The sequence below is a fragment of the Phaethon lepturus genome, unplaced genomic scaffold, assembly GCF_000687285.1.
Source record: "Phaethon lepturus isolate BGI_N335 unplaced genomic scaffold, ASM68728v1 scaffold2950, whole genome shotgun sequence".
Lineage (NCBI taxonomy): Eukaryota > Metazoa > Chordata > Aves > Phaethontiformes > Phaethontidae > Phaethon > Phaethon lepturus.
Genome location: NW_010510976.1, coordinates 1 through 14,495, shown reverse-complemented (window position 1 = coordinate 14,495; position 14,495 = coordinate 1). Strand labels below are relative to the sequence as shown.

Sequence of the window (14,495 nt, the reverse complement as noted above, 5' to 3'; positions counted from 1 at the left end):
AAATTGTCTCAATTAAGCCTTAAGACAATTATAAATAGGGTTTTTAAAGAAATATGTAAAATCTTTATGACAACAGCAGTAAGACTATACCATCTTGTAATTTTGGATGGTGAAAAAATGACACACGGTTAAGTTTTATCACTTCTAGTCAAGGGTAAAAAAAAGTGACTGAATACAGTTTAGTTAATTTTCCATATAAAATACTCTGTAATACCAAAACAATTTTCAAACAGCTCTTAAAGCAAATATACACTATTAATTTGCACAAAATGTCCTGACCTCAAGAAAAAAATTTGCAAACTAGATTTCAAAAGAAAGTACAAACCAAAAGCTGAATTAATGGACTTATTTATTATTCATATTATCTTGAGAAGGTGGAAAAAATTATAAGAAGAATATAGTAAAAATACTGCATTTATTTGCTGGCAAACACCAACTAAAATAATCTGGGTTTGCACTAGGAAGGCTAAGAACACCACATCCATCCAAGAATATAGCCCTGTTATTGCTGAAGGCTATAGGAAAAACTAAATTGATTTGAATGATACCTCAAAATAGCTTAGGTGATAGTAATATCATCTAATTACTTTGATAAAATTATATTCTTAATCAAATTCTTAATCATCTGACTCGATGATCTCAAGGGTCTTTTCCAACCTAAACGATTCTATGATTCTATTCTAAACATTGACAATTGATAAGTGAACAAATAAAAATGTGGCTTTTTTCATTATTTCAGGTAGAAATGCATTTTAATTCTAGATTTTATAAATTTGTTCTATTATTCCTGGGGATCACTCATACCTATACCAATTTCTTTATTTTACCTTGTGTTAATGGCTCAGACACAACTGATCTAGATGACCTAAGGTTTTCACATTTCTTCACCTAACCCCTGTCATATGACCAAATATTGTTCTTCTCCCATTACTAGTAGGACATAAAAAAGATTATCCTCACCCTCCCCATCTGAAATTGTACCTCACATCTCCCTAGTGAGAGTGAGGTACAGTTTTCCTGAGCTAGCTAGTAACTCTTTAGTCAAAATTAATTCTGTTATCCTATGTTTGAGTCTTAAATCTTGATTACGGTTGAACAGTCAAACGTTCACAGTTTGTGATATGATAATGAAACCCTGCCTGTGACTCGAGGCTGGCAAAAACAGTTCTGAGCTCCTGGAGTCCATCTTTCCAACGCTGCTGCTGCCGAAGTAGATCAATATTCATGAGCGATATAACCTGTTTAAAGAATTTTAAAGGACAAAAAACATATTCATCACCACGTGAATGAAAGAAAGGGTAAAGTAAACTATGAGAGACGTGATTTCAATTTCACATGGAAAATACACCTTTTCAATGAAGTTTGTGTGCCACTTTCTTAGTTTTCTATTTTCAGTGGAAAGCCGTTCAGCAGCAGCTTGGAGTTTTTGGATATAAGCTTCCAATTCTCTAGGATTATCCCATGTTATTTGAGCTTTTCCTCCAGGACCAGATTTTGAATGCTTGAAAAAAACATACAAACTTTGTAAGATTTAATGACAAATGTAGTCTACCAGCTTGCATACAGGAAGTGATAATATGGGAAAGACGATTTTACTCCTAGTAAAATGGAGGATCTCCCTCTCACTACTGCACTAGAGACATAATAATCTGGCAAATCAGGGACACATGGGCATATCATTATAGCTACATCAATGCACTGGGGAAGGATTAATGCCAGACTCTTAACAGAGCTTGAAATAAATTCACTGATATTGAGACTCCTGCCCCACTTACATAAATAAACATCTTAAGCTGAGAGGACACCTTAAACTACTCCCTTCCTCTTTGCTCTGCATAGACCAAAAACCAAAATGTGACACTAATAATTGCTATCCAACTTCACCTGTTTATCATGAAACAATTTTTTAAAATTACACTGTAAAATTCCTCTGACTCATAAGCAGCTTTGAGGGTTTCCATTTATCTGGGCTTTTTATGAAGATTCTGTGGGGCTTATGCCAGCCCAAGGAAAAATTAAGAGACAGTTTGGGAACTTCTTCCAGGACACTTTTGAACCTACAGTTTGGTCTGGACTCTCCAACATTTTGTGTGAACTAATCCCAACCCCAAACATCCCTTCTACTTTCAACTCCCCTTTTAAACTCTGTCTTGCAAAATGGTTCTCAGGAGCGAGCTTCAAATCGTTTCTGTAATGCTTGCTCTGAAGGCTTTATTCTCCTGCCCAATACAGAGTTTCTGGGCATGTTATAATTCTTCAGCCATTCTCACATTGTAAGAATGTTGGAAGAGGGTGGAGTACCTCAAACTGATCAAAATCAGTAAATTGAAATTCATAATATACAACATGCTTCTCCAGACATAAAAGAGATATGGTGTTAAAAAACTGTAGATTGTAGTGTAATTTTTAAATTTATATTGCCCCTTCAAAGCAGAAAAATTAAAATAAATAAATTCCTCCAAATCCCTTAAAAGAATCTAAAACTTCTTTAACCATAGTGAACCTCCTAGCAATTACAAAAAAAGCCTCTTCTCCAAGCAACTATATTACGACTGAACACCAACCCACTGTAACAAACTGCATGCATAAGTTAATAATCAGGTATATCCAGAGATTCTTTTTTCTTAATATGAAACACAAACTATCTACTTTCAACCTGCACAAAACATGAACAAGAAATATTCAAGAGAATTACAAAATCCAGAGATTTAATAATCCAAAACAGTGAAACCATTCCTTAATACTAATTTATCGCCAGAGTAAAGTATATAACATTTTTACTAAAATAGACCAAAATACTATTGTTTAAAACTGTTAAAATAGGATTTACATTCCCAACTATTAAGGAATTGACTACCTTATGGTTCACGTGTAAATTCAAATACTAAATTCCTGAGAGAGCATATTGCACTAATATCCCAAGTAAAAAGGAGTAAGCAGTTATCTAAATGGCAATACAAAAATAAGAGGCCCACTGATTTCAATAAATGCTAATTAATCAGATGGTGTTGCTTGTATGGGATGGCTGCAGTTAAAACGTCCAGCAATAAACACAGAAAAAGCAGCACAGAATACACACAGATACAATTGAAATTAAAAATACAAAGAGAGGGAAATTCTTTCACCTTAATTATCTGTTCAAATGCTAGAGCAGATTGTAACATCATCGGCTTCTGACTCTCAATCATTTGTTGATCAATAGAATTATAAAAATGCGCCACCTGTAAAAATGGAGAGATTAAATTCACAAGAAGACAGAAAAATATTTATATGCCAATAAATGTAATGCAGGATATGTCTGAAAGTACTGCCCAATCAATGCCATTAAGAAATGAGAATTAACTATACTAGTAAAATGTTTACAAAAATAACGTACATATACAATGCTAATGTGATCCTATCTTCTAGTGATGAATTCTAATATCAAAAAAAGACTGTTACTTACACATGTCTGAGGTAATTATAACTCACCTTAAGTGAAATAGGTTCAGTTTCTGATTTATTATTAGTGGAACAGTTCCACTATTTCATGCAAATGTAGGCATCTAGCATCATTTCAGAGGCCTTCAAGTATCTGTGACATCTGCCAGGATATGACACAAGACCTAAAAAACATCTATTTACTTCCAGACGGGCAGCTGGAGTAAGAGGGGTACCCTGCAACTTGGTTTAGTTGTCCACACATAGACATCTAGTGCCTTTTGAGATGACTAAGGTTTCTACTTGGGCACCTGTCAATGATCCAGATGCATGGGTATCTTGTAGGTCTTGCGTCATCTCTGCCTTAGCTGTGCAGGTACCTCAGATACCAACGATGCCTCATGTGAAACTGAATTAAACCTGTGTATCTACAAAAGAATTTTTACCAATACATACGTATTTATTCTTGCATCTTATAGTAACAGAAGAAAACTTAACATGGTCTTTCAACTGAAATATAAGCCAAATAAAAGTTTACACAGCACTGAATCCAATCAAAAAAAAATACCCCCCAAAAAAAACAAACACACATTTCTATTAAAATACTTGTTAATATATTTTCAGTTTAAAACTAGCAATGGTGAGGACAAGTGGGTCCATTTTATGACATTCTCCTTCAATTAAAATAATCAAAAGCTGAGACTAAAACCTAAAGATCAATTAATTACTCGTCTTATTTTCATATATTCATACAGCAACTTCACATGGCTTTAATACTATAATTTATTTGGTTTCAAAAGAAGACACATTCTGCAATTGTAATGGCATGTAAATGCCACTACATTTGGAAAAATGTAAGGCATTTCTTTATTTTTGTTTTTCTTTTAAGGATTTAGTTAATTTGTTCAAGAAACAAGTCACTTTCATACAGACAACACAGCAAAAAGCTTAACCACACAGTCAGAAAACATAATACTCTAGAAAAGTTCTACTACTAAAGCTGAGAAGTCTGAACAGGAAGTTATGATGATATTTAATCTTATACCTGTTTGAGGATGACCGCCTGCTTACAGAACTTTTGCGCAGTGTTTGCAACATGCTGTATTTTAGCTGGTATAGCAAAACCAAGTGCTGATAGCTGACGTACTTCTCTTAGGAGAGTCACCAAACGATCTGAATAAAGTATGTTTAATGTTCCAAAAACATGATCCAACTCCATTACAGGACTATTAGCTTGGATGCTAAACCAAAATCAAATTAAACATATTATTGAATATAATTTTATACGGAACCTTTCTTAGGTGCATGCTATAATAATATAATAAACAATTATAAAAAGCTTGATGTCATTCTATTACGTTTTTCTATGTTTATTAACATTTTAATTTACTCACAAATTACTCCAGTAATCCTTCTCTTCATTCAAAGCCAGTGAAGACAAGAAGAAATGAACAATGCCTATTGGCTTTGCTCACAAAGTTTTTCTCACTTGTTACAATAGTTAACAAGTAACTCACAGCTAGACAGTATTTCTCAAATACACTGGATCCATCACACTCTCTCAAGCAGGCACTTTACTGTCCCCAGCCTTCAGTACTGCAAAGGGGAAGAAATTCTCTGAGGGAATCAATCCAAGAACCAGGACTTGGATCAGTGGAACATTTTGCTATACACAATCAGATGCTAATAAGAACATCTTTAGGTTTTACTCTATTTTTTTTTCTACCATAATAATGCTTCTACCACCATCCTTCTAGGCTTCTTTCATATAAACTTACTCACTTTTTCACTTTTTTTTTTCATCTTTTTCTAGTTCCCATCTCCACTGCATTCCCTGCTGCAGTAAACCACCTCTTTTCCTTTTAATTAATCTCTTCACATCTTTTAAAATCTCACAGTAACAGAATTTTATGGTACTAATAAATTAGATGGCTGTTATATATTGGAATGCTGAATCTGCTTATTTGTTATATTTGAGTGTTTTTCATAAAATAAAAGTTTTCTCAGAAGTATCAACTTCTGTATCCTCTGAAACTGTAGACAAACTCTTTTTCCAAAGAAAGTTTGCAACACTCAGAGATGCAGACAGAAGCTATGTGGCAAATTAATTAAAGAATTATTAAAATACATTTTAATAACCCATAAAGTAATTTAATTATTTTGGGGAACACAATTCATGAGGTTTAAATTTATTTTCTTGCTCTTCTTTCATCCACTCTATTTAAACTGCAGAATTTCTTGTGAATAGCAATTAATTTGTTACTCTACATATGTCATTTGTATGTCACAGCTATACCCTAGTCTCATCTGGTTTCTAGACATTAATCACTATATGGATTACAATGGATAACAAGTAGTAACAACAAGCAGACCAAACATGTCTTTCATTCTAGGTGTTAATAGAAACTGCAAGATTGGTTATTAACATTGTCCTGTATACTTCACCTTACCAACCAAGCCTGGCAGGATGATTAAATGATAATAAACTCTTCCATTTTGCTTCTCCACCGATTCTCAATTCTGTACAGCTTTTTATTTCCTTCACCAAGATCTGTTGAATTACACCACACTACAGAGTTCAGCATAAACATTACTTAAACAAGAATATATTTACCAAAGTCCTGACTTGGGATTTGATAATTCTGACTGGATATTCCTAGACCAATCACCAAATTGTTCTTGTTCATATACTTTTAACTGTTCCAGAAAAGAATCTGCACTTCGATGAAAAGTTTGAAAGCCAGGTAAATCAGACAGAAGAGCCTCTGCCAGCTTGATAGTGTCATCCACCTTAAACACAATCACAAAGAAAAGCAGCTCAACTTCCCGGTATTCAATCAGAAAAGAAAAATCACAACAAAAATCAGTATTAGAAAACATGCAAGTGGGACTAAAAAAACAATTAGGAAAAAAAAGTGAATCCTGATTTGTGTTCCAGATGTTCAAATTCCCATTACAGCAAACTGGGTGTGAATAAGTTGTCCACCACAGGTGTCTACTACTGTTAAGACACATCAGAGTATCCCACCTGGTCTTTAGTTAATTCTCCATACAGGTACAATCTCCCATGTGTCATTTGTCCTATCTATAAGATCTATGCCAATACACAAAAGTATTTCAAATGGGATTTCACATCTACATGTGGACAAATTAATCAAAACCCTAATCACTACAATCAGTGGAAATTTGAGAGCGATTACAAAATTTAGCACAGCCTAAAGTAGACACACAACTGACGCACATCAGATGAACTGCTCTCTAGATCTTTAGCAGACCAAGCAGAAGAAACAATTTTGAAACCTGCCTGAATTGCTGCTGTTCTCTCTGTAGGACACATAACAAAATAACACCTGTAAGACCTCCACCCTTTGTTCCATTCAGCTGAAATGGGCCCTTGAGATTATCGCAGGTGAATGCCAAAAAAATGAGCTAATAGTTATTCTGGGATAAATAACTTCTGATGCAAATCTATAGTTATTGTAAATGGCACTTACGTTTACAGAAAATATTTTGCTTTTAACTAGTCAATACTTTCACAAAAAAGTTCCAGAGTTTCCAACTAAAGTGTAAATACAAACTAACAAAAATAAGTTAAAACAGAGTCAAATATGTTTTAAAATCATCCTGTTGTAAGAGAACACAGAATCATTTGACATTTACTACAGTCTCTGTAGTAAATTCCCTGGCAGACACTGACTCAAAAAACTACCAAGAAATCTCTTTGAGTTCAAGGGGACACTGCACAGGTTAGTAGTAACGGGTGAGAATTAGGATTTCAGAATCTGGCTATCTGTAAATCTTAAATATTTTAAAATTATGAAAACTGGGGGGTAAAATTTAAGAAAAACACCTCCTCTCAGACTTCTGATCTTTTTTTTGCCAAAAAAATTGAGTCATAAAAGCAGGCAGTCCAGTGTATTACGAAAAGACTGTCTTCTGCATCAGTTAATAAAATTCTACTTAGCAAGCAGTACTACTGATATGGAATCTTGGTTATAGAACTCTTGGGAAGCCACCATTTTTCTGTGGGGAATTCCTCACCAGAATCTCAGATACCATGCTTTACATTCCATGACAATATTATGTCTAAACAGTAACAGAACCTGTTACCTTCAGCTCCAGCTGCCGTACCCATACAATATTATTGACAACTTCAGAAAGGTTTTTGCCTGACAGTGGTCCAGAAACATCACCAGGAACACCATGGCATCGAGTTTCAAAGTCTGTCTGATAGTCTAACACAAGCAAAAGATTCATGTTAGACTGGAAACCTAACAGAACAAGCTTAAAATTATTATTGTGGTTATAAAAATACACTAGGGATATTAACATAATTCTAAAAGTAAGTAAAGAATTCTAGTATTTGCAAAAAAAACTAATGCAATTAAATACTCTTAAATACATTCTTACCTTTGACATAGTCTTGAAGTCTTGCTAGCAGTGTTTCCCTTTCAAAAAGCAATTCTTTGCTTATATTTGGATGCTTTATCAATTCTTTATATTTCTGAAATGTTTGAAGAAGCTAGAATATGAAGATTTAAAAAGTCATCTCTTTCTCCTGAACTAAAATTAAACACATTCTGACACTACTCATTAGTGCTGTTCATAAGTACTGTCTTTGGCTCTAAGTACTTACTCCTGTGCTCTAAACTGACTACTTAAGAATTCAGTAACTTTATCTTTAGGAAAGTTTTCAGACTATAAAAGTATCCATACCTGCTGAGGACTGTCCTGAATTTCTGTAATAAATTTCTTCAATTTGCTTGCTATTTTTTGTTCTGTTGGTGCAATAATTCTTTCATACTGAGAGACTGCTGCTTTCCACAATGGCTAGAGAGAATGAGTTCGTGTTAGTTTAGGACTACCCACATACATCATCATAAGTCACAGAAAGAATGTGAGTAAATTAAAAATAGGCATCATACCTCTGTGTAAGGATTATAGTGTACAGGACTTAGGCCAGCAAAGGGTTCAAACACTTGGGCAAGATGTAAAGCATTTTGTTCTCCAACTGGCAAAAAGAATGTAAGTTTTTCATGTAGTGTTCTAACAGTTAGCACCTATAACGGAAAAAAATATTTTCAACACAATTTTAAGTAAAACTTACATTTAGAAGCAAAAAGCACAAGTAGCACATTCCATCCCTCTTCTTTTTAGAAGAAACTTTTTGAAAGGCTTAGGCAAACACAGATTATGGAATCTTATCTGTCTCTGAAAAGGTTATAAAAGAATTTTAATTCCCTTTTTTAACTTAAAACAATCTTGTTTACTCCTGTGCCTAACGAAATAAATGTGTATAATTCAAATCTCTACCTCATCAAGACGTTTGCCAAGTTTGGCTAACGATTCAGGGAAATATTTCTCATTTTTCCATGGATGTAGAGTATAACGTTGCCACAGTTGTCCAGTTAGGTACTCACAAGCTGACACCCACTGCTCACAAATCAAGATGCCAGCCTTTAGATTTTCTTTAACACTGTGAAAAGCATCCTCCCACAAATTCAAAGCTGCTAGTTTTCTCTGAACATATCTACCTAGCGAGCCACCTAGAACACAAAAAAAGATACAATAGCAATATGTTATGTTTGTTTAAAATAATTCCTTTAAATGCTAGACCAATCACATTTTTAAAAAACTAGTGTAATGTCTTGATTTCAAACCACACAAATGTATCAATAACTGGTTATTTTGTTTCAGATTCAATAAATCTCTTAAACATCTCCAAGTTAAACAGAGGTTGGTCCAACATCAGAAGCTGATGGATTTGGATTCTGGAATCCATACACAAGCATCTGTCTTTACCAGCAGTAATGGCAGCAGCTGGCTGCCTCCAGCAATCCTTCCCCTCATGTATACACACATCTGGCAGCAGCAGACAAACTCACTGTCTCATGCCTGTCACAGAACGTGGGACTGCTGTTGAGAGAATGAGAGAACCAACCTCTCGGCATGTCCTGCTCTCACCTGCACATAGACTGAATCAACTTTCCAGTAGGAGTTTATGTAAATAAATTTTCTGCTCTGAGAGAAAGACAAGGAGTCAAACAACAGAAGCAAGGCAAATCCAGTCCACAGGCTGAAAGGTATCCAACTCCATCTTGTTATTATCAATCATCTTCCCAAGCATGTGTGAAGGCATCTACCGGAACTGCCTGAATTATTGGATACTATGAGGCAGATAATGTTCATGGATCATAATTACCAGAAGAAAGCACCTTAATGCTGTAGGCTATCACAGGTACCTTTAGGAGGAAGAAGGTCTCTGCTCAAGGATTCATTTTACTTTTTCTCAACTGTTCATTTAATAAAGACTGCATAAAAGTTTACCTATTACATCCAGGAGATTACACATGCGTGGCTGTGGGTAAGGATCATGTTCTGTTTGTCTCCATACACTATCAACAGTATCCTTGGTAGTCTCCACCAAATCCACAACTTCAAATAATGAGAGACTATCCAAGTTGTAATAATCCTAGGAAAAAATATCCTTAGTACGATTACTCTGCAACTGGTATTGTAGAAACATTTATACTTTTCTGAAGCTGGCAATTGCAATAGTTTCCTGGGTTTTATTGCTTAATGGAATATGGCATAATCCTCTCAAAAAACAACCATTTGTGTAAGTTTACTCATATGTAGAATGTATTGATATCTGAAGAAACTATTCAAGCAAGGACTTTACAGGTGCCAAAAAATTTTGCACGACAGCATTCATTATTACTGTCTGTATTTTCAGTTTTCCTTTTTATAATTTCACGAGTCAATTCTAGTTCACACACCGTAGCATACTGTTGTATTTTCTACAGCAGCTCTTAGTATTCAATGGTCAAATCTGCTCCCAATTAAATGTTGGCATTCCCCTGCACCGTTGTCACTAGAAACTACAGGAATGTCATTTAAAGTAAAATTTTGCCTGACAAAAAATAATTAAATAGTTATATATTCATATATTTGAAAAGGGTGTACATATACTGACATATATTGCATAAGAACAGTGTTTTTTACTAAGTCTACAAATATATCACTGATCACACAAAAGAAAACATACGTTTGCAATCTCCTCAAAAAGGTCTTTAAAATGGGAAGCTCTCTCTTTACTACACCATTTACTTCCATGACGAGCACATTCTATCCAAAACTGAAATTCATCTGTTGGTGTAAGTATAGCTGCAAACAATAATGGAAAATGTTTAAATATGAAATATATGAATGGTCACAAAATATTTTCAGTCAAAACATACCTTTAAAGCAAATTTTCACTGTATGGTTATGTAATTATCCTTCAACTTCTGACTCTGACTAGATATAGTATCAAGTTCATACCAAGAAACCAGAGCTGATCATCACTAATTCGAATCTACTCACCACAACCTGTTATATTTCACATTCTGCAGTCCCTGGGATAATAAAGATTGAAAACTCAACCTGCAAATAAATTATTTACTCCTAACTGAAATTAACTATAAAAGTGGTAACTGCAAAACAAACCTCGCACATCATCTTCACTGAATTTTGTTCCTGTGTAATTAGGGTCTGATCTTCTGAGAAGAGTACCCAAGCCAGCTTCAAGCTCACTTAAAAGTTTCTGGAGTTTGGGATCAAATGTTTTACTCCATCTCTCATCCTGCAATGAAAATTTCAAAAATTGTGACTCACATGATAGAACAATTACTATTTTCCTACCATTAATCTTTTTTAAAAAATTATTCAGATTAATAGCAGTAACCAACCACATGGTGGGATAATGTAATAATTTCTTTTTCTTAAAGTCAAGGAAAAGCACCTCATTCTTTTCACTTAACTACCTAGAATAATACTGTAGAAATTTTTTTATCACAAAATCAAGTCAGCTGTTGGATTTATGAAGACACTCTGAAAACATGTTCAAATGCCTTTGTTAATGAATTCTCTTAAGTTAAATAAATTTGGAAACTACTTCAATAGTAGAATCTGGAAATTGCTAGAATAAAATACTAGAAGTTATCGCGTTTTTCTAAGATTTTATTAATACCATGACATATAAGAAATTAAAAATATGTAAATGCTGAAATTCTGCTTGTTCAGCTTATGAAATACAGCTATGGTCATTGTTATTGACAAAAAACCCACAAAGGAAATATATTCTCTAATGGAACAGAAGGAAAAGCCTCAGAACATTTAAAAAAAGTAAAACTATGAAAAATGCAGCTGTACAAATTAATCTAGAGTCTAGCACACCTATCTGCCACATATTGTGGAATCACAGTTTGCATGATACAGACCTATGAATTTCATATAAGAATATCTAAAGCAAGAAAAGGACACAAAACTCGAATTACTGGTGGAAATCAGGTAAAGAGCTGTTGTCTCCATTAACCACCACTGCTCAGTGTAGTCCACAGTTCTAGTCAGGCATATGTATGACCAGAATCCTCCTCTCATCCTTACTGACAGGAAGTGAAGTATCTTCTTCAATTTGGAAATTAGAACTATCATCTATGATATAAGCTTTTAAAATATTTTCTTTTTAAAACATAAAATATTTTATCTCAGAATAGTTAACACCCCCTGGAATTTCAATGTTTCAGTATAAATCTACAGAACATTTAAATTGGTATATTGCTCACCTTCAGTAATACTGGTGCAAAAACTTGTCGTACAGCTTGATAAAGAGTGTTAATTGGTGAATCTAGCATAGATGACACAAGAATATTACTATGAAGATTATCTTCTGTAATTACATCAGGTCGCAGCTTAAAGAACACCAAAACATTATTCTTTCCATCAGTAGCTTCAATCTGTAATAATCAAGATGACAGGATTTGTTTAGAAAACTGTCATTGACTGCATATTATACTAAATTATGTACACCATTTACACAAATGACTCATATAAAGAAAAAAAAAATCCTATTACTCCCTATGGGCTCTGATAACATTCTCATAGTATGTGATTTGCACAGAAAATGAAAACTTTTATTATACTCATTCCTGAGTTTATAGGTACCTGAATTCCAACAGTAAATATATAATGCCTTTTTCATTATAAAATATCCATAAATACCACATTTACACTATTTTGATTTTGAAAACTCCACCTGCCACTTTCTGGGGACAAACAAGAAATTTCATCTCATCCCTAGAGAAAACTAAGCATGAAGGCTATCTTTTTTATTGCATTTTTACGCTACATAACTTTGGGAATATTTTTCTAAATATTCAGTATTGTTCTCCTGAGTTTGTAGATACACAACTCCATTGCAATTCATAGACTTCTCAAGGACAGGGAAAGGCATGCTCCTTCATCAGTAAAATAACTTGTGACATGACTCTTGTTCCCTTCACAGTCCAACTTATGGGTAAAGTTCCAAAAATTGCCATAAAATCAATTATTGAAATTATTTGTGGCCAAGGAGAATTCATAAAACAGGAGAATATTATTAAACTTTTGATAAAACAATAGCAAAAAGATACGTTAGCTGAAATCCCAAATTCTGTGCAACTGTAAACATCTGTGAAATTTTTTTCTGTTAAAAGAAACAGAGGGCTAGCAGCTTTCAATTTTACTAGACAGTATCAGTTTTACTTTCGTATCAAGTTTTTAGCCCAACACCTACAGACATCGTTTCACTGAGACAACAGGTATATATTATAGCCCCAATATGCATTTGATCTTCCACAGCTCTTGACAGTGGCTTTGTATTTTAGACAGTGGCTCAGTAGCACAACCCAAAAACTGGTACACGTAAATGTTCATTCTTTCATGAATATAGCATCTGCTAGACTTCACAGACCATACAGACGATTACACCAGGAGGTATGTAAGTTACTGGTCCTCACAGCAGTTCATATGTTAACTGGCCATGACACTAGCCTTCAGCGCAGAGAAAAACTGTCACTGACAGAACTGACACCATATCCCTGGTCTCACAGCAGAATGATGGGATGCACATCAAGACCCGCACTTTGCCTGTACACTTTATGTGGCGGGCACCATACCGTGTCCCAACTACATGGTGACATTCACCGCACATCACACCCCACGCTATCACTCGGATGAGTCACTCGCAGAATGCAACACTCAGACTAGGACACCTCACCCAACAAACCTCAGATTTGCTCACAGCTGGACACAACCACCTGCAAAATGCATGATTTGGACAAAGATCAGCCTCGAGACTTGTCAAATATCAGTCAATGCACCACATATTGGGCCACGTTTCCTGCATGGACATTGGCAATGCAATCCTTCCAGTCACCTGCACGCACCCTCGCCCAGGAACAACCCAGTACATCAGACTCCACCCGGCCTTTGCAGCGAGACAAAGTGCCATTCTCCAGGCTGCATTACATTCACACAGTCACAGTATGTCTATCCTACAATACAACTACGTCACAGCATGGGCACAATCCACTAACGTGTTTCACACAGCGGACCATATGGTCTTCATAGACTCTTGGGCCAGTATTTTACGCAGCAGCCACTGAGACCAGCACAGACACTTGCAGCAGGAAGATGTCTCCCAAATCAGATACCAATCTTTTATGACCACTAAACCTGGGCTGGACGCCAGGCTCTGCATCCCCACTCGCACACCGGGACGCAGTGGACACGCTGGATCCGAAGGCGGCTGGGCGCGACCGTACCTTGTTGGATGCCGTGAGCTGGTTGCCCGAGTGCTGCACAACGAGGAGGAACTCGCTCCCGTCGTCGAGGAAGTTGGTCAGCTCCGGACGGGAATGCAACCCCGCGGCCACGGCAGCGGGACCCACTGCTGGATCCAGTCCGAAGTAGTTAGCAGCCGTGGATGAAATAAAGCGCTTCCTCTTGTCTCCCTCCGCGGCCATGCTGGCAGGACGCACCCCCGCCCGGCCGGCTCAAGACGGGGGTGGATCCAGCACCCCACGGGAGTACGCGGAGGGCTGACGGGAGCAGAGCCAAAGGGCGGGCGGCGGGAAGGACGGCGGCTCACGCTGGGGTACGGGGCGAGGCCCGAGTTCTCCCGGCGTCCCTGTGTTGCCAGGACCCGTCACTATGGTGACTGAAAATGGCGGCCCTGGCGCGCTCGCGACCTTGGTCCGGGTGGCGACGGGCAA

General features: G+C 36.1%; 1 protein-coding gene across 1 annotated transcript in view; it reads right to left on the bottom strand.

Moving 5' to 3' along the window:
* The window catches only part of DYNC2H1 (dynein, cytoplasmic 2, heavy chain 1), a gene marked incomplete at its 3' end in the record, with an annotated part of 42,320 nt that extends 28,074 nt beyond the window's left edge, over positions 1 to 14,246 (bottom strand). The window contains exons 1-15 of the mRNA XM_010282272.1: positions 14,046 to 14,246; positions 12,027 to 12,197; positions 10,909 to 11,044; positions 10,469 to 10,587; positions 9,748 to 9,892; positions 8,734 to 8,966; positions 8,346 to 8,480; positions 8,137 to 8,250; positions 7,831 to 7,942; positions 7,531 to 7,655; positions 6,035 to 6,210; positions 4,466 to 4,661; positions 3,126 to 3,221; positions 1,349 to 1,501; positions 1,140 to 1,238 (exon numbers count right to left, since the gene is read on the bottom strand). Of these exons, the coding sequence (XP_010280574.1) occupies positions 1,140 to 1,238; positions 1,349 to 1,501; positions 3,126 to 3,221; positions 4,466 to 4,661; positions 6,035 to 6,210; positions 7,531 to 7,655; positions 7,831 to 7,942; positions 8,137 to 8,250; positions 8,346 to 8,480; positions 8,734 to 8,966; positions 9,748 to 9,892; positions 10,469 to 10,587; positions 10,909 to 11,044; positions 12,027 to 12,197; positions 14,046 to 14,246 (2,211 nt within the window). The remainder of the gene's footprint in view (positions 1 to 1,139; positions 1,239 to 1,348; positions 1,502 to 3,125; positions 3,222 to 4,465; positions 4,662 to 6,034; positions 6,211 to 7,530; positions 7,656 to 7,830; positions 7,943 to 8,136; positions 8,251 to 8,345; positions 8,481 to 8,733; positions 8,967 to 9,747; positions 9,893 to 10,468; positions 10,588 to 10,908; positions 11,045 to 12,026; positions 12,198 to 14,045) is intronic.
* Positions 14,247 to 14,495: the final 249 nt, after the last annotated feature.